The sequence below is a fragment of the Hemicordylus capensis genome, chromosome 1, assembly GCF_027244095.1.
Source record: "Hemicordylus capensis ecotype Gifberg chromosome 1, rHemCap1.1.pri, whole genome shotgun sequence".
NCBI classification, from domain to species: Eukaryota; Metazoa; Chordata; class Lepidosauria; order Squamata; family Cordylidae; genus Hemicordylus; species Hemicordylus capensis.
The window spans coordinates 121,450,398-121,471,170 of record NC_069657.1 but is presented as its reverse complement, the minus strand read 5'-3'; the positions used below and the strand labels follow the sequence as shown (position 1 = coordinate 121,471,170).

Below are 20,773 nucleotides of genomic sequence, written 5' to 3'. Positions count from 1 at the left end.
TTTTTGCAGGAAGAACTTATTAAGATGGGTTCTGATCAGGCAGAGAACACTCAAACAACATATATTGGATGTGGAAGTCCAATTAGATTTAGCTAGCCTTCCAGGAGACATATTTCTGATTAACCAACCTGCAAATTTTCTTAATAATCGAATGATGGTAAAATTCAGAAAAGCTTTGACTCTTGACTGATTTAATGTACTTCCTACAGTGGTATTAGACAGGAAATATAAGAAAACTAGCTTAACCTTAGCCTCTTGTTATGCATCTGAGCAAAGGGGCTACAGAACGTGCGGCAAACCTCACTCCTCATGTGAAGATGTTCTGTAGCCTCACCTCCACATTGTCCATGAGTACATAATTTCTCTGAAGAGACACATACTGAACTGTCTGTGTGGACATGTGGCAGTTACCATAGCCACAGAGTGGCTAACCCCTGCTAACTGAGCAAAGAGGCATCTTGATTCTCTTTATTGAGCAGGGGGGAGAGCAACTGGCCCTATCCATCCCCAGCACAGCATCCAGCAACAGTGGCTGTTGCTGGTGTCTATCTTATGTTTCTTTTTCAGATTGTGAGCCCTTTGGGGACAGGGAGGCATTTATTCATTCATTCAAATCTATGTAACTCACTTTGGGAATTTTGGTTGTAAAGTGGTATTTAAATATCCGTTGTATTCGTATAACAACTAAAGAGGGCTACTGTATCTGAAACAAATTTATTGTAACAACAATTATTTGAAGTCTCCTCAAGTGATGCAATGAGGCTTTTCTTTTCTGTAAAATTTTGTTTAAAATAACTGTATTAAACAAGTGATATTGTGGGAAAATAATGAAGTAGAGTACATCTGTTTGCTAAGTTCTAAGAATGGAATACTCATTTATGGTCAGCTTTATTAGAAACTTTCCAGAAGAAAAGCATCCTACCTGAGGAGCATTTGTAGCTACCAGAAAAGCATTTGTACGGCCCGGATGATCATAATCATGCATAGCTGCTGCTATATACAGCGCCATTAATTCTAAGGCTGGAATATTTGAAGATAAGCATCCATAATTTTCATCAACAAAAGTACAGCTCTTGGAGGATATATAAGCAACTCGACCAGGTGAAATACAATTATCTGTATCTAGGAAAAAATAAGCATGAAAATAATAGTTTAAGAATATTCATATGAACTTTCAAACACATTTTCAAGTTATATCCTCCAGCCAACAGATTTCATTCTTAAGGCTGCAAATCTTTTTACTTAAGAGAATAAGAAGTTACTAATTACGGTTTCTTGATTTTGAAGTCCCTAGAGCTGAAACTTAGAATTGAAGAGCAAGATAAATATGAACATTTGAAGAGATTAAATTGTGTTGAATATTTATGTCCCCTCTAAAATTAATTGTGTCATAATTAATACAGGCATTGGGCAAAACAATGCACAGCTGTAGTGGCAGCATCTCTGCTTCTGAAGCATAGGTGCTCACATGCAGGGAAGGGATTTTTGATTATCTGCCCTTCTCCAGCAATGCCTTGAGAAATGCACTATTGTGTCTTTGTGAGCTGGGCAACCCACAGGGATATAACTGCATTGCTCAGAGCGCTTTCAGGGAAAGAGCAGGTGAAAATCACCGCCCCCATGCCCAAGCATTTCAGAAGCAACTGTTAACCCTTTCACTGCATGCATGCAACATTAGTCAGGATGTCAGCCATTGTGCTTAATAGGCCTGTGCAATTATTCAGCTCCAAATATGAACCCTAAGGGGGAAAACTCTGGGAAGGACTAAACTGCTTTGTGTGCACATTCCCAGACATCACTTGGGCTTCCCATGTCTTCGTTACCGTTCATGCAGGGGCGTAACTACCATTAGGCAAGGGGAGGCGGCTGCCTGGGGGCCCCCACGCCTCAAGGGGGCCCCCAAAGGCAAGTCAAATGTGAAGTGAGTGTGTGTGTATGTATCAGCGAGGGGCCCATTTTAAAATTTTGTCTCTGGGCCCACTCCAGCCTCGTTACGCCCCTGCGTTCATGGTCCTCTCCAATGTTGTGCACAGCACCACTCTGTGCATAGGTGAGCTGTGGGAATGGCCACCTCCATTTGAGGCCAGGGGTGATGTACACATTATTTGGCTTCAGCCCTTCAAATCCAAATAATTGCACAGGCCTGGTGTTTAATCTAGTCGCTAGAATTTGTCATATATTTTATAGTCTTGATTTAATAGTGATATTGGCCTGCAAGAATTTATTTTAAAAGGATCTTTATTAGTCTCTTGTATTAGCACTATATCTGCTTGTGTTCATGCTACAGTTTTAAAATAAATTAGTTAATGGTTCCACCAAGTCTTCCATAAAAATGTATAATATTCTATGGGAAAGCCATCTGGTGCTGGTGTTTTATTCCTCTTTTTTAAAACCATATTTCAAATATCAGTTGTTAGAGTGTGATGTTAGAGTGCTAAATGTAAGTGCTATTTAAATATTCTTTCTCTTCTTCTGTCAATATTAATTGGTGGTGGGTGGGGTGGGGATTGAATAATTTCAGGGTCTACAGTCTCTGATTTGTAAGCTGTCCAAAGAATGTTATAACCTCTTCACATATCTCTTCATTTGTATTTGTCTTTTTACCAGTCATAGAAGATAAAATTTGTAGTATAAATCTTCTTTAGCAATGTATTATATTGTAATCTGCCCAGAGAACCTGCGTTTTGGGCAGTACAGACATGTATTAAATAAATAAATAAATAATTTATAAGCTTTATTACTTTTTCAAAATACATTTACTTTGTAAACCTCAAACCTTAGCAGTTGAATCTAACACTAACTGGGTTTTATATCTAGTCAATTGTTCATACAGTTGTGGGGAGGTGGGGGGCACAACATACTTGTATGTTGTTTAGAGTTTTAAAGATTAAAACCAGTGTAAATGGTATAATATCAGTGTTCTGATCTGTCTTCTCCTATCTAACTTGGAGGTGACTAGGGATTAAATGGCTGAAGTGAGATCTGGCTTCTCAAGGAAAGAGCACAGCCGAGGCACTGCTAAAAGGCACTCCTGGGCACAACTGCTACCTGGTTATCCAAGAGCAGGCCTGGATCTAGGAATACCCTGGAAGCTGAAAACCTAATTTTTAAGGGAAGTGAGACTTAGTCAAAAAACAAAAGAAACAAAAAACAGAACAGGCTACTGTACCACCTGCTCTCTCAATCCTCAACCAGTGGTACCTTCATCTTTTCCGTGTAAGTTTTCATTTGTTCATCCAATCTAAAACTGACACCAAACTCTGGTTTAGTGCTTCCACTGCCTTTCTGGATTAAAAGAATGAAACATAAAACTGGGAGGAATTAAAACTGATGATACCTTAGCCCACATCTTTGGATGACTTCATACAGCGGTTTCATGTAGATGTTAAATAGCAGAGAAGTGCTCTAATGTGCTCTGTGTGCGGCTTAGAGACTGTTTGGAAGTTGAACTGAGTAGAGAACTCCACTGCTTGTCTGTTGACATAGACAGGCTGCAGAGAGCACGTCAAACCAATTCTAGCTGTTCTTGTGGTAGCAAGCATGCATTGCACCCTTTGCTAAACAGGGCCCATCCTGGTTTGCATTTGAATGGGTGATTACATGTGAGAGAGCTGTAAGATATTCCCTTTAGGGAATGGGACCACTCTGGGAAGAGCACTTGCATGCAAAAAGTTCCCGGTTTCCTCCCTGGCATCTCTAGATAGGGCTGAGAGAGATTTGTGCCTGCAACCTTGGAGAAGCTGTTGCAAGTCTGTGTAGACAGTACTGAGCTAGATGGACCAATGGTCTGACTCCGTATAAGACAACTTCCTAGATTTCTAACACATCTGCACCAAGTTTCCAGTTTCTTGCTGGACCCACTCAAAGTGCTACTTATTATGCCTTAAGCAACCTGAGTCCTACAAACTTTAGGAACACATTCCTCCATGCATTCCAACAGGAAGTGAGCCTTCACTGAAGGCAGATTCAGACCTTATAAGTTTGCCCCACTGTAGCCGTGTGAAGCGGGGCAAGGAGAGAAGAAGTCCCGCCCCCATTGCATCACTCATGCTTACAGCAAGGCTTGCCTGAAGAGGGCAGAGACCCACCCTGTGATGGTGCGTGCTCATGTGATTTAGAGATTGGATTGAACCAGTCTTCCAATCATGGAAACACCCGTCACCACCAGTAGGGCTTTGTCTCTTCAGACAAGTCTCACTGTAAACATTAGTGATGGGGCACGTAGGTGAGTGATGTGGCAGGGGTGGAACTTCCTCTCCCTTCGCCCCACTGTACATGGCTAGAGTGGGGAGAATGTATAATGTCTGAAGAGGACTCTTGTTGTCCTGCTTTCTAAAAAGTAAGATTGCCTCTGACACAGGGCATGGTCTTCTCTGTAATGGCACCCACTCTTTGAACTCAGTCTAGGAGGAGTTACAAACCACATTCCTACTTGTGTTTCTCCAACAGGCAGAGACAACAACAGATATCCTAATACTGTGCTTGTGCAATGAAAAAAGTTGCACTAGAGCAAAATGGTTACATAGCTATACAAAGTAATGGGGATTTTCAAAACAGCTTTATTGTGCTATTGCATAAAAGTTATCTTTTACAATATATGAGCTGTGCCGCAGGTTAGGTATGTGCAAACAATACTTGTGATAGCATAACACTACTCTGGAATGCAAGCTCCAGATTTAGCACAACTAACTAGTGCAGCAGCCTTGCGCCAGTCCAGTGTCCTTGCACAAGGGCAGCGTTAGGATGTTTTTCCATTTTTTTTTAAACAAATAGTTATAATTAGCTATGATGTTATTCTATTGCCATCAGAGCACTACCTTTTAAATTTAATTTAAAGAAAATTTAAATTGGATATTTTAACTATTAGATTGCTTTTTTGGAAGTATTTTTTGCATGCTTCTATCAAGAGAAAAGTTATGAAATAAATAAATAAAATATTCCTTATGTTCAATGCATAAATAGCATGGTTGTTCTTTTTCTGTCAGTTCTTGATGAAATTCATGTACATTTCAAAAAGTACTGTGAACGTTTAATGCATAGTCTTGCACCTGTGTAATCCATATTTCCCAAATAAAACTTTAAACTTTGTGCAATTTCAATACAGCTGTAGTTTATCTGGAACGCACATTTTCTTCTATTAAACCTATATTTCATAGGATTTTAAAATGAGGAATAAGTATGATACTTTTACTCTCTAAAGTAAAGTAAAAATAAGAGTCATGAAAATTCTACCTTACTATCTCAATCACTTTAAGAATCTTTTTTTGAGAAATGCTAAGCAATTTCATTTAAGTCATATTGGGCAAAACTTGACAGTACATTTTAAGACGGGTATATTTTAAAAAGACCTTGAATGTTCAAGGCTATTTCATTTTTACAGTGGAATAATTAAGAAAAGCTCTAATTAAGTTAAATAGTTTAACCTTAGATATTTTTAGTTTGAGAGGTTTCATTTCCTAATTAAATAAAGAAATATTAGGCTAATGTATTTTAGTTGCTAGAAACATGCTGACTGAGGCAGGAAGATATAGGTCTCATTCAGGAGAAGAGATCTAAGTGAAACAGTTTCCTTGGCTAGGAAGCCAAGCATGTCAGCAACTATTCAATCAATTATCCTAAAACCAGATACACACTGCTTGTAAATGACACCAACTGTTACTTTTATCTTCGAAGCATGAAGCCCTAAAATATGAACAGAAGTTTCAGAAGGCATTATTTTAGTTACTTCAAATTTACCCATTTTATTTCATTAGGTAAAGCCTGTTTATGGAATGAAAGAAAAAAGCTACATACCAACGTCAGTACCTGTCATCAAATCACCATGCATTTGTTGAAATCCAGGAATTGGTCTTGTTGTGAGATACCATACAGCATGAAGAACATCTGTTGCATGTATTCGATTGTGATCTAAAAATCATAATGTTAATTTAAATATTAGGCAGAAGACTTGGTCACAAGAATGTTGTCAGAAACTGCAGTTACTGTGAGGGAAGTGAAATTGAAAAGTGGCTGTGAAAAACCTTACACAGAGTTGTCTGCCTATGGCAGGAAGGGTAATATAGGCTGTTAACAGGATGGGCGGCGGCTGAATGAATCCAGGCTGGAGGATTACAAAACACAGACTGAGAGCCAAGGAGTAAGAGCAACCCAAAAGTTACATGTTAACAAGTGGGTTGGGAAACAGGGACCCAACGAAAGAATGAGTGGAGGAAATCATGGGGTGGAAGGAAGAAGGAGCCCAAATAAAGTGGTCAAAAACTGGTAAAACACTTGGATTTAAAGACAGAAGTAAATGGCTATATATTGTCGTCAGTGGCAATAAAGTGGGAGAAAGGCAAGAAATGGAGAGACACTCTGTAGGGAAAGTGCTGTAGTCCTTTGATCATTTCAACTGGGCCTTTATGTACTTTTTCTAGATCCTTTCTGAGAAGACGTTGATCAGAAATGTAGCCACACTATACAATTATATTTGGAATTATAGTTTGGTGAGGATTCCAAGGTTTCTGTTCCCTAGCACCCTCACCATAATACTACAATTCCAAGAATTCTCTGGACAGAAAGAATAACTACTGAGCCAGTTGAAATCCCCGGTGTATGTGTATCACCAGAAGAATGAAGAATTAAAGTTAGTTCCAAATTTCCAAAAGTGTCAGTGTAACTTTCAGTTAATTCTACATATCTCATTACTGGCTAACATTCTGCTCAGTGCTAGAACTGTGTGACAGGAGCTGTGTTAATGGATAACTGCACTGAAGTTCTGCCTAGCATGTTGCCAAACACATGCAGAGGAGGAGAAGGATCTGATTTTTCCTCTTTCCTCCCACCAAAAGGAGTTCTTGACTTCAGGAATATGTATTTGAGGACTGCGCAACCCTCAAGGACATGTTCCCAAAGTCAAAAAGTCCTTTTGGAGGAATGAGAGAGCAAGAAGAATCACTCCCTCCTTCTCCTTCATGTGCATTTGACTGCTCAGCAGTACACTGAGTGGAGCTGCAATGCAGAGTCTTCCACCAAAACCGCTTCTGTTACACAGTTCTATCACTGTGCGGAAGTCAGCCACTATTTTTTGGCAATGTACTCACCAAGTTAGCAATGCTTTACACAATTTTTATCACTGTTCAATCTTAGTATGTTGAATCTATTTATTTTGCATTATTCTATAACACACGAGAGGAACGTTAACAAAAGAAACAGAATCAACAGTATCATAATACTAAATTATATAGTACTAAATTAGATATTATGGCTCAGGTGAACAAACAAGTCTAATATTGTAAAGCACTACTTACAGGGAATATCTCGATACCCATTTTCTAGTGCCTGAAAGTATTTCATGAATTGACGAGTTGGAATTTTGAAAATTTCAAACAAACCAGTGTCTTGAAACAATGTGTATGCAACCTAAATAGATAAAATGATTATTTTAAGTCTATTTAAAGCATAATTATTTGCATTTCAATTATTTCAAATTTACATTCTGAAATACAGTATATCGATTTAGTTTTAAAAACCGAATATGTTTATTGCTAAACATTATACATGAGGTTTCCTAATTCCTCTTCTAACCAAAGATATTTGGTTATTAAATTATTTTAAATATATATTTTTCTGCTTTTAAAAAAGGGAAGATTAAGCCCACATTTTAAAAGCATGCACCCCCTTAACTTTTAAACATTGGCAGATTTTAGTGTTAGATTATATTAAACAAAGATGTAAGTAAACTTTACTAATAATTGTCAGTGCTGACATGTTCCACAGCATAATGCATGTCGTTCTGAACCACTTGTGCTGCTGTGAGCTCCCAAAACACATGTCCACATTGCTGCACAACAGGGCTGCTCTGTTACTTCTTATTGTTGTACAACTGCACACTGCAACATGAATTGCAACCAAATCAAGTTGGATTGCAACATGCAATCACACAACAGTAAGTAGTAGTGGAACAGCACTGTTGTTCAGCAACATGAAAATGTGTTTTAGAACCCCACAGTAGCATATGCAATTCAGAGCTGCCCACTTTATGCTGTGAAACATGTCAGCCAGTTTTCTCAAATAAGACATTTGAAGCTTTTTTTTAGAACATTGCATTCAAAATAAAGAAGGATTTCATAATAACACAATCCACTTTTTCTCCTTCTCCACATAGGTTAAATAGGAATCTGCCTTATCCTGATCAGACCATTGTTCCATCTAGCTCAGCATTGTCAATCCTGAGTGGCAGCAGTTCTCTAGGATTTCAGACAGAGGTCTTTTCCAGTCATACCTGGAGATATCAGGGATTGAATCTGGAACCTTCTGCATAAAAACACACACACTAGGTTTCTCACAAACCTAGACAGCAAGTTACAGAACATGACATATTCACACCAGCAACAAACCTGACTAAGGATTCTATTGGATTTATCTCCCATTTTTTTAAGAAGATCAAATATTTGAAAATTCCAGTTATTCATCTTTTCCATCAGTGAATTGTGGTCTTCTATTGCCATCAGCTCTATTGAAGGATCTTCCTTCATCTGTATAAGAGTAATATACAGACAAAGATATGTGTTTGTTAAAGACCTTTAGCATATGCATTATCTATATAAATAAAATATGCCTTATCTTATACACACACACACAGAGATAGATATATAGATATAGATATATATGTTCCCTATAGATTCCTACACCCTTTGAGCTATTGGGACCAAACTTTGCAAAGTGACTTCCCATGACCCTACAAGTAACATAGGGTACCCAGAAACCCCGACCATCACCCCTCTAACCTATTATAAATTTTTATTATAAGCCCGAGTAATGCTGGGTACTTCAAGCTAGTGATAAAACACAGTCTTTTGATGTTGCTAGTTAGTGTAATCACTTTTGTGCAGAGTTAGAAATTGCTAAACTGGCCCAAACTAGGTAGTCCATCTATTAAGAGCAATGGGGAAATTTTATGCCACCTGAATGTATCCCCCCCCCCACACACACACACCTACCACAATTACTTGGGTGTTTTGTTTTGTTTTTGTTACAGTATCTCACTTGAGGATAAATAACTTGTGGTATTTGAAATTGTTCTATCATCTTGTAAGGATGTGCACGGTTCGAATGACCTGTGGTTTGGCCAGTTTGAAGGCGGGGGGCATGCCTTTAATGGTGGGGGAGGGTGCCTTCCCCCACCACTGCGTTTTCCCTGCTGGCACTCCATTTAACAAGTGTCCATTGGGACAGCAGCATACCCCTCTGCCCAGGTGTCCTCCTTGTCTGGAAGTACCCAGTGCACGTGCATGCACATTGCGCTTACCCAACATGCATGCGAGTGAGTGCAACACTAGGGTGGCAGGGAGGTACTCTGTTGCCCTTACAGACACTTTTTAAATGGAGCACTGGTGGTGGAAATGCGGTGGGGGGAAATGCATTGGGAGGGATGAGGGCACCCTTCCCCACCCTTAAAGGTATACCCCCGTCTTCAAACCTCCCCATGCCGGTTCCATGCACACCTCTATCATCTTGATGCACCAAAGCCTTGTTTTCCCAGCACAAGCACTAAGATATTCTCTGATTTGCCTCATACGCTCAAGAAGTTATTCTGGCTACCAAACGGGGTACTGAAATCCTTGGTACAGCATAAAACAGTAGTAGCACTTGAACACTATTTGGCACATAAAAACAGGTTACTCACCTGTAACTGATGATCTGGTAGTAATCTGTTGACATCCATTAGTAGTGGGTTCTGTGCCTGCGCAGAACTCCCTCGGTGTGGAGTATCACAGCTCCTCGTGGTGTTTCCACCCCACTCCACGTGACCACATGGCTAATATTTAAGGCAGGAGGAATGCCACTCCCTCAGTTGCTGGACGACCGCCGGAGCAGGCGACCATCTTTGCAGTGTCACAGGTGAGTTCTTAATAAGAGACTTGAACTACTGCAGTGGGGAGGTCTGGGTGGGTCTAATGGATGTCAACGGATCACTACCAGATCATCAGTTACAGATGAGCAACCTGATCTGTTGAGCTCCATTAGTAATGGGTGTTTAGCTAACTATGCAGAAGGAGGGAGCAGTAGTTATAGCCACACCCATTTTAGAACCTCTCCCCCAAACTTTGCCTCCACTGCAGATCGCAAGTGTATAGCATAATATCTTATAAAGGGCTTTTCCGGTGGCCAGGTTGCCACTTTACAGATATCTTTGAAGGATATGCCAGATAAATGGACCGCTGAGGTTGCATTGGCCCTGGTGGAATACACCCTTATGGATCTTGGGGGCTCTATTTTTTGAAGTTTGTAAGTTAGCAGAAAGAGCTCAACCAGCCAATGGGATAAATGTTGTCTAGATACGCAGTGACCTTTTGCTTTTCCCTTGTAACAAATAGTCTTTTTGTCTTGCGAATAGACTTTGTTTTAGCCAGATAGAAAAGTAGTGCCCTTCTGATGTCTAGAGAGTGAAGTCTTTCTCTAGCGGGGTGGAAGGGTTTCTGAAAAAAGTTGGAAGAACAATGTCCTGATTTATATGGAAATAAGACACTATCTTAGGCAGGAAGGAATGGTCAGTTTGCATCAGGACCTTTTCTGGATAAAACTGCGTGTATGGCTTGTCCATTTGTAGAGCTGTCATTTCACTTACCCTACAGGTGGTGGTGATCACTACCAGGAAGGCAGGTTTTAGGGTGACTAGTTTTAGATTTGCTGTGGCCATTGGTTCAAATGGAGCCTCCGTCAAAAAAGAGAGAACCAAAGTGGAGATACTCCACTGTTCTATTGGTTGTCTGACGGAAGGAAATAGGTTAGTGAGGCCTTTTAGGAAACCTTTGGAGCTAGAATGAGAAAAGATTTTCTTTCCATCCCACCTCGGATGTTTTGCTGACACCACTGCCAAGTGTACTCTGATAGATACATTGGGCAGGCCTTCCAATTTTAGAGTTGTCAAGTAGAGAAGCACTGTCTGACTGATGCTGTCAATGCATTGAAAGCTTTAGAGGCTGTGTAACATCTAAACCTCTTCCACTTTCTCACATAGTTCTTACAAGTGGATGGTTTTCTTTGATTTAGCATAACCTTGTTTAGAAGCCTATCTGCCAAGCTGTTAGCCTTAGGGTGGCTATGTCGGGGTGCAGCACTTGACATTTCTCCTGTGACAGAACTTCCAGATAATGTGGGAGCCTCCTGTATCTGTCAGGACAGTCTGAGCACCCATGGAAACCAAAATTGCCTTGGCAACCAGAAAGCAAGTTACTTGATGAAGTAGCAGTTTCACCACCACTTGGCTTAGGAGTGCAAGTGGAGGATACATGTACAATAGATCCTTGGTCCAGTCCAATTGGAATGCATCTCCTAGAGACTGCGGATCATGTCCTGCTCTGGAGCAAAAGCTCCTGCACTTGTTCTGTAAGATTGAAAACACATCTATCCATGGCCAATTCCAGGCTCTGAATATTGGATGTAGATATTTGCTGTCTATCTCCCACTTGTGTTGTTCTGAGCATGAGAAGGTGCGACTCAGGCCATTGGCTATCACATTGCCTGTCCTGAACATGCATCTTCCAGCGCCTCCTCTCTATCCTCCTCCTTGATTTTGAAGGAGACAGGATCTTGACACCATGGAATAGCATGCCTCGATTCTGTCAGTATCGGGTTGTTGAGAGCAGATTCCAGAGGCTGCCAATGAATGGTTGATGGAGAATCCATGGGCGTTGTTGCCGCCAATATCGACGTCTGCTTTGGTACTGATGTAAAAGTAGCCATTGAAACTGACAGCATTGGCTTCAGCATCGACAGAGATTAATCTGGTGTATCTTGTTGCTTCTATGTTGAAGTCTGTTGGACTGCACTCAATATTGTGGGCTATTTTGGTATTGATGGAGGAGGCTCTGGTGTCCGCTGACATTCTATGGAAGGAGTTTCCGGCATATGTGGCTTTGAGCCCTCCATTACCTTCAGTGTTGATGGTCTCAGTACCAAAATTATAACATCCTGGAGGCTTGTAGGAGACGGAGTGCTCTCTGAGACCAAGGTCTTTTTCTCTTTTTTTGGCCAGTTCAGTTGCCACTTCAATGATCAGCTTTTCCTTCAGCCTCTTAGGAGGCTTTGGTGATTTAAAAGCAGAGGCCAAAGATTTAGACTGCGTTTGTGCAGTTATTGGGCCAGTTGGTAGCTCCGAAAGGCCTGCCCCCTCCTTAGATGCTGAAGGGCTCAAAACGTTGTCATATAGAGCAAACCTTACCCTGAGCTCCCTGTTACATCTCATCTGCTTTGAGAATGACATGCAGACTTTACACACTTACATGTTATGCCCTTCTGAGGCATAGTATTGTGCATGTCTTGCAACGGAAGCTTAGGTCTACACTTTGGGCATTGTTTGAAGGTTTTTTTTTCTCTATCTTTTTTTCTTTTATACTAGGGCTATCCATAATTGTAGTCAGTTAACAGACCGAAATTCGTTAGCCAAGAAATCAATCCAGGTTTTCTTTTGGATTTTTTTTTTTTAAGAACCCACACACTGAGAGGAACCAAGTCGAGGAGCCACAGCAACCAAATAACCAATTGCTATGGCGGTCAAAAAGGAACTGTAGGAGTGGCATTCCTCCTGCCTTAAATATTAGCCACATAATCACATGGGGCAGGGCGTAAACACCACGAGGAGCTGTGGTACTCCACACCGAGGGAGTTCTGCACAGGCACAGAACCCATTACTAATGGAACTCAATGGATCAAGTTCTAGATCCTTGATTTTTGGCTGTTCAAAAACCTGTTGATACAACATTTTATATTTTTGTCCTGGCTTCCCTTTTCCCCCCTCTACACTTGAGATTGTGTAGAAAATCCAGACTTTGATACCAAGTGAGGGATGAGTGCCCATAGTGATTTCTGCCAGCTTCATTGCAGCTTTTGAAATCTATGCATAAAAAAACTACCACTCCAGCAACTCTAAGAAAAAAAGTCAGTTGTTGAAACAGTTATTTTACACCCAACCTTTTTAAATTCAGTAAGATTACAACAGTGCATACAACATAATGTCCATGTGCTGGCTCAGTGCTTAGAGACTATCAGGATCTAGATGGGGCAAAATAAAATCAGGTTCAATCCCTCCAAGACCGAGTTGCTCTTGTTCAGTTTCTGATCTGGTCAATTCCTGTGTGTGAGTTTATCTCTTGATGGGGTTACGCTTCCTTTGAGAAGGATGGTTCGTGATCTAGGCATCCTTCTGGACTCATGGCTCCTGCTTGAACAGCAGGTGGAGCCCGTGGCCAGGGGTGCCTTAGCCCAGCTTCTGCTGGTTCACCAGTTACGGCCTTTTCTCGACCGGCAGGCCCTGGCAACAGTCACTCATGCATTTGTTACCTCTCATTTTGATTACTGTAATGTGCTCTACCTAGGGTTGCCTTTGAAAACAATTTGGAAGCTTCAACTAGTCCAGAATGCAGTGGCCAATCTCCTCGTGGGTGGCCATAGATTTGATACGGTCACTGTACTGGTTGGCTGTTCACTTCCGGGTCCAATTCAAAGTTCTGGTTCTCACCCACAAAACCTGAATGGGCCCAGTACCAGTATATCTCTGGGATCGCCTCTCTCGGGTGGCTGTATCTGACCTGTGAGGTCTTCTCAGCTGGCCCTCCTTAGTGTCCCAGGCTCTGGTGTAGTGCATGGTGTCTGGGCCCATAGGAGGGCCTTCTCATTGGCCACCCCTCATCTTTGGAACACTCTCCCCACCAAGAGTCATTCAGCCCCCTCCCTGGCTGCTTTTAAGGCCCTTCTTAAGACCCACCTATTTCACCAGGCATTTGCCCTTTAATTATCAATATAATTATTTCACTAAGTTGACCAGGCCGAATACATGCTGGGCAAAAATGCATGGGAATGCATGGGGATGTTTGGCGAGGCACAAGAGAGAAAGGCAGAGAGGGAGGCAGCCGGCAGGGAGAGGTTCGGAGGCATTGGCAGTGTCAGGGAGAAAGGGGAAAGAATGAAGAAGTCAGGGAAAGGAGAAAGGAGGAAAATGGCCCCCCAAAAGCCAAATGGAGTCGGGGAAAGGAGGAAGGAGGAAAACAGACCCAAAGGACTTGCCTCGATTGGCTGGTGATTGCTGGCTGGTGTCGAGACAGTGGACACCCACCCTCAGGGAGCAGAACAAACTTCGGAGACTGGGGGCAGCTGGGATGGAGTGGCTGGGGCCGGCTGGACAAATGAGAGCAGCCAAAACAAGGGAAGCAGGTCTGCTTCACCAGAAAATAAAATGGTGGCGGGCAGTGGCGGCGGGTCGCAAAACGGCCTGAGGAGTCGGCCTAGCCTAGGCACCGGGAGAAAGAGGCGGGAGGCAGTGGCACCGGGATGAGGATGAGGAGGTGGTGGTGGCGGCAGGCCTGGCCACAGTAATGGAGAAGGAGTGAGGAAGTGGCTGGGCCACCAGGAAGAGGAGGTGGTGGCGGGCGGTGGAGCCACGCCACCGAGAGCAGCCCAGCTGGGCGGTCAGCTGAGCCTTGCCATGCGCAGTGGGGAGGGAAAGGTGAGAGGAGCCTGGCAGGGGAAGGCACAGATGCTGTGCGCCGGGTCTGCAGACAGAAGGTGAGACTGGGGTGAGGTGGGGGGAGGGCAGGAGAGACTGAGGCAGAAGGTGGGGGGGAGGGAGGAACCGCCAGCTCTAAAGAGCTCACAGATGCTCTGTGTGGCGTTGGCTAGTTGTTGTTTTAATTAATTGTTTTTGGTATTGTTGTTCACTGCCTAGGGTCTTTGGAGGAGGTGGTATATACGAGAATTTTAATTTAATTTAATTTAATAAAATAAAATAAAATAATAAATAAATAAGGATAGCAATTATGTATGTGAATATAACCAGGCAGGGGGGGAAAGAAAAAGAAAAGATCCCTGAAGCATAACTTTAACATAATAAAATGCAACCTGCCTAGGAAAAAAGAAAGGGGAGAGAGGAGAGAAAATAAAAATAAAAGACCTTTTTATAGCAATAGCAATAGCAATAGCACTTACATTTATATACCGCTCTATAGCCGGAGCTCTCTAAGCGGTTTACAATGATTTAGCATATTGCCCCCAACATTCTGGGTACTCATTTTACCGACCTCGGAAGGATGGAAGGCTGAGTCAACCTTGAGCCCCTGGTCAGGATCGAACTTGTAACCTTCTGGTTACAGGGCGGCAGTTTTACCACTGCGCCACCAGGGGCTCTCAGCTTTATAAGGTTATATACCTTTTGTTTTCAAAGCATGAGCAATTAATTAAAATTTGACCAAATAGCTGAAAATTCCTCTTATTTACATTTCCACTGGGTGGGAGGGGGAGTAGTTCAAATGCTGACAAGGAACAGGTCAGTTATCCAAAGCTGCAGTTTAGGAATAAATTTGTCCTTCCAGTGCTGTATTATAATCCTTTTGGCAACCCCTCAAGCATCCCACAATCCTTGATGTAATACTAGATTGCATATGCTGGGAATATACCCCAATAAACAAAACATGAATGTCCTTGACAGGCAGGAATTGATGCAATGTCATGTTAACAACCTTATGAATTTCAAGCCAAAATGGCACAATAACCAGACAGGACCAAAACATATGCATAAGTGTACCCTCATAGAGATTACACCTCCAACCTCGAGAAGTTGTGACAATCCCTTGTTAAATATTCTCTGAGGTGACCAATAAACAGAGAATAAATGTTTCTGTTGTATTAGCCTCATTTTGAGATTCAAAGATGCATACTCCACTGCCTTCAAAGCAGCTCAACATTGATTTAATAAGATAAGGTATTCAAGATCATTGTTCCAAAGATCTTGGATATAATCAATATCAATCTTGGCCCTATCCACGCCCAGCACAGTACCTCCAGTGACTGTTGCTGGTGTATATCTTATGTTTATTTTTAAACATAAGATATGTTTAGCCCTTTGGGGACAGGGTTCCATCTAATTTGTTTATTATTTCTCTGTGTAAACCACCTTGAGCCATTTTTGGAAGGGTGGTATAGAAATCGAATCATCATCATCATCTCATCAGTGTTTTTAAGCTTCTTATAGATAGAGCAAGGTTACAGGCCTAGGTACATCAAACAAATGTTCCAGGTCTACTAACAGAAATTGAGTTTCCAAAGCTGCAACTGCATCAGGACCAAAAAGCTGTGATAGTAAATGTTTTAGTAAATGTTTACTATCTAAACATTTAGACAGTAAAGGCTTTTCCAGCAAGCATTTAAAAATAAATCAAACTCGGCGCCCCAAATATCGAAGTATTTAAAAACAGCTTCAGAAGAGATCAATTGATCTAGTGTAATGATGTTGTGGGGAGGCCCGGTTAGTCCAATAAAAATATTTACGAGCATTCTTCAGACAAGGATTCTCCCACAATGTAATGGATGGGCTCCACTTGAACCAAGATGGAACCACACTGCTGGCACTTAAAATCAAAAAGGTCACAGAGCAGCTTTTAAAATGATGCCTGTGGGATTGCCATCAGGAACTGGGTGGTATCTGTTTTGGCAATCAAGGTGAAAGAGTGCAAATGTTTCAGATAAACCAGAAGGGGGCAGAGCAGAACCAGGAGTAGAGCAGAAGGAAATGCATTACAGCTGGTCAAAAAGATTAAATGGTGGTAGGGGAGATAGCAGATGCCATCACCAGGTAAGACACTCGGCATATAGGTGTTTCTGTACTAATGCCTGAAGCCTCCGAGCCAAGATGGGTGAGCTGAGGTGCTTGGTTACTAAGGAAAACATCGATATAGTGGGTATAAGGGAAACCTGGTGGAACTGTGAGAACCAGTGGTGCACTGTTATGCTACCAACTCTACAGAAAGGACAGGGAACAAAGGATCAGGGGTGGAGTAGCACTTTATATTAAAGAAGGAATAGAATCTAACAAGCTAGAAAACCTAGGAGGACCAGAGTCCTCCACAGAATCATTATGGGTGACAATATGAGGACTGAAAGGAAATGTGTTACTAGCTACGCGCTATTGCCCTCCAGATCAAAATGCTGAGAGTGACCTAGAGTTGGAGAAGTAAATCAGAGAGGCGTCAAAGAATACGAATATGATGAATATTTATATACCACTTTTCAACAAAAAGTTCCCAAAGCAGTTTACATATATAAAAAATAAAATAAAATGGCTCCCTGTCTCCAAAGAGCTCACAATCAAAAAAAGAAACATAAAGCAGACATCAGCAACAGCCACTGCAGGAATGCTGTGCTGGGGATGGATAGGGCCAGTTGCTTTCCCCCTGCTAAATACACGAGAATCACCACTTTTAAAAGGTGCCTCTTTGCTCAGTTAGTGGGGGGATAACAGGGGATAAAGAGAGACAGAGCTGAATAATGGGTGACTTAAATAACAACACAAAGACTGTGTAAATTCACATTCAGGTAATGACAGAGGCCAAATTTCTAGACATACTAAATGACTGTGCCTTAGAACAGTTGGCTGAGGAACCAAACAGAGAGAAGGTGACCTTGTACTTAATCCTGAGTGGTGCCAAGGACCTGCTGCGAGATATCAGGGTTGCAGAACCTTTGGGAAACAGTGACCATAGTTTGATCCAATTCTGGTTATATACGAGTGGAGCATTGCCAAGGAAGTCCAACACAGATGCGTTGGACTTCAGAAGAGAAAACTTCTAAAAAATGTGGGGACTGGTAAAATGGAAGCTGAAAAAGAAAGTCAGGAGGGTCAAATACCTCTAAAAAGCATGGAATTTATTCAAAACTACAATAATAGAAGCTCAGTTGGAATGTATACCAAGGAGGAGGAAAGATACCACCAGGTTCAGGAAGACCCCAGCGTGGCTAACAAGTAGAGTCACAAAAGCTATAAAAGGGAAGAAGCCTTCCTTCATCAAATGGAAGTCCTGCCCAAATGAAGAGAACAGAAAGGAACATAAACTCTGGCAAAAGAAATCCAAGGAGACAATAAAGGTAAAGTGTGCCATCGAATCGATGTAAACTCCTGGTGACCACAGAGCTCTGTAGTTGGCTTTGGTAGAATACAGGAGGGGTTTACCATTGCCATCTCCCATGCAGCATGAGATGATGCCTTTCAGCATCTCCCTATATTGCTGCTGCCCATAGCAGTGATATTTTCACATAGTCTGGGAAACATACCAGCGAGAATTTGAACTGGCAACCTATGGCTTGGTAGTCAAACCATTTCCCCACTGCGTCATTAGGTAGCCATAAGGGATGCAAAAAGATAATTTGAAGAACATATAGCTAGAAGTGCCAAGGGGAATAACAAAAACTTCTTTAAATATATCAGAAACAGAAAACTTGCCAAGGAGGCAGTTGGACCCTTAAATGATAAGGGCATGAAAGGGAATATTAAGGAGGACCAGGAGATTGCAGAGAAGCTGAATGAGTTCTTTGCATTTGTCTTCACAGTAGAGGATACTGACCATATACCTGCTCCGGAACTGAACTTCTTGGAGACTGAAGAAATGGGCCAATTTGAGGTGACAAGAGATGACTTCTCTGCTGGGTAAATTGTTGGAAAACATACTTAAGGACAAAATTGTTAAACACATAGAAGAACAGGCCTTGTTGACGGAGAACCAGCATGACTTCTGCAAGGAAAAGTCTTGCCTCACTAAACCGTTGGAGTTCCTTTGAGAGTGTCAACAGGCATGTGGATAAAGGTGATCCAGTCGACATAGTATATACTTGGACTTCCAGAAAGCTTTTGACAAAGTTCCCCATCAATGACTCTTGAGTAAACTTAGTGTACTCAAGTAATGGGATAAGGGAACAGGTTCATGTGTGGATTACTAACTGGTTGAAGGACAGGAAACAGAGAGTAGGAATAAATGGACAGTTTTCACAATGGAGGTAAGAAGTGGGGTCCCCCAGGGATCTGTCCTGGGACTAGTGCTCTTTAACGTGTTCATAAATGATCTAGAACCTGGGGTAAGCAGTGAAGTGGCCAGACTTGCAGATGACGCTAAATAGTTTAGGGTAGTGAAATCCAAAAGAGATTGTGAGGAACTCCAAAAGGATCTCTCCAAACTGGGGGAGCAGGTAACAAAATGGCAGATGCAGTTCAATCTGAGCAAGTGTAAAGTGATGCATATTGGGGCATTAAAACACCCCCAACTTCACATGTATGCTGATGGGGTCTGAGCTGACAGTGACTGACCATAAGAGAAATCTTGGGGTCATGGTGGACAACTCGTTGAATGTGTTGACTCCGTGTGCAGCAGCTGTAAAAAATGTAAACTCCATGCTAGGGATCATTATTTTATTTATTTATCATATTTTTACGCTGCCCAAAACTTACATCTCTGGGTGGTTTATAACAAGATTAAAAATAAAACATTAATTAAAAACAAAAACAAAAAATTTTAAAGAAAGAAATTTAAAACAATTTAAAATTTTAAAACAATATTCTAAAAACAACATTAAAACAATCAAAACAATATCAGTTAAAAGTCTGGGTGAAGAAATGCGTCTTTAGAGACTTTTTAAAAGATGTTAGAGATGGGAAGGCTCTTATTTCACTAGGGAGCGCATTTCAAAGCCTCAGGGCAGCAACGGAGAAGGCCCATCTCTGAGTAGCCGCCAGATGAGCTGGTAGCAAATGCAGACGGACCTCTCCTGATGATCTCAATGGGCGGTGGGGTTCATAACGAAGAAGACGTTCTCTTAAAAACCCAGGGCCCAAGTTGTTTAGGGCTTTATAGGTTATGACCAACACCTTGTATTTTGCCCGGAAACATATTGGCAGCCAGTGTAACTCCTTCAATACGGGAGTAATATGGTCTCTCCTGGATGACCCAGAGACCAGCCTGGCTGCTGCATTCTGGACCAACTGTAGTTTCCAGACTATGTACAAGGGCAGCCCCACATAGAGTGCATTGCAGTCTGGAGGTTACCAGCAGATGTACCAGCAGTTTTGAGGTCGTCTAACTCAAGAAACGGACGTAGCTGGCGTATCAGCTGAAGCTGATAGAAGGCACCTCTGGCCACTGCCTCAACCTGGGTCACCAAGGAGAGACTTGGAACTAGAAGCACCCCTAGACTGTGTACCTGTTCCTTCTGGGGAAGTGTGACCCCATCCAGAACAGGCAGATCAAAATTGTCTCTCGAGTTCCGACCCTGCACAATGAGTCTTATCTGGATTCAGTCTCAGTTTGTTATCCGTCATCCAGCCCATTACTGACTCCAGGCAGGCATTTAGGGAGGTTATGCCCTCTCCTGATGACGCTGACATGGAGAAATAGATTTGGGTGTCATCAGCATACTGATAGCACCCTGCACCAGATCTCCTGATGATCTCTCCCAGCGGTTTCATGTAGATGTTAAACGACATCGGAAACAATACGGAGCCCTGAGGGACACCATACAAAAGTTCAGATTTTGAAGAACAGCAGTTTCCAAGGGACACCATCTGGAATCTGCTTGAGAGGTAGGAGCGGAACCACTGCAAAGCAGTGCCTCCCACTCTCAACCCCCTCAGACGCTCCAGAAAGATACTATGGTCGATAGTATTGAAAGCTGCCGACAGGTCCAAAAGGACCAACAGAGTCACACTTCCTCTGTCCATTCCCAGTTGGAGATCATCCATCAGGCTGATGAAGGCAGTCTCCACCCCATAGCCAGCCCGGAAGCCAGTTTGAAATGGGTCTAGATAATCCGTTTCCTCCAAGACTGTCTGGAGTTGGGAGGCCACCACCCTCTCAATTACCTTGCCCAGCCACGGAAAGTTGGAGACAGGCCTGTAGTTACTCAGCGCTGAGGGATCCAAGGTAGGCTTCTTTAGAAGCGGTCTAATAATTGCCTCCTTAAGACTAGGAGGGCATTC

The 20,773-nt window shown here is 42.2% G+C and overlaps 1 protein-coding gene and 1 long non-coding RNA gene across 5 annotated transcripts in view; one reads left to right on the top strand and one right to left on the bottom strand.

The window, feature by feature from the left end:
* The window catches only part of PDE3B (phosphodiesterase 3B), a 131,885-nt gene that overhangs the window by 13,292 nt on the left and 97,820 nt on the right, over positions 1-20,773 (bottom strand). For all 4 annotated transcript variants that reach the window (XM_053283716.1, XM_053283715.1, XM_053283713.1 and 1 more), the window contains exons 9-12: positions 8,379-8,516; positions 7,290-7,401; positions 5,794-5,907; positions 923-1,122 (exon numbers count right to left, since the gene is read on the bottom strand). In XM_053283716.1, the coding sequence (XP_053139691.1) occupies positions 923-1,122; positions 5,794-5,907; positions 7,290-7,401; positions 8,379-8,516 (564 nt within the window). The remainder of the gene's footprint in view (positions 1-922; positions 1,123-5,793; positions 5,908-7,289; positions 7,402-8,378; positions 8,517-20,773) is intronic.
* Positions 972-8,839, top strand: LOC128339562 (uncharacterized). Its single transcript, XR_008313092.1, has 4 exons — positions 972-1,101; positions 2,952-3,216; positions 5,754-6,625; positions 8,147-8,839. It is a non-coding gene; the product is annotated as an uncharacterized LOC128339562 (long non-coding RNA).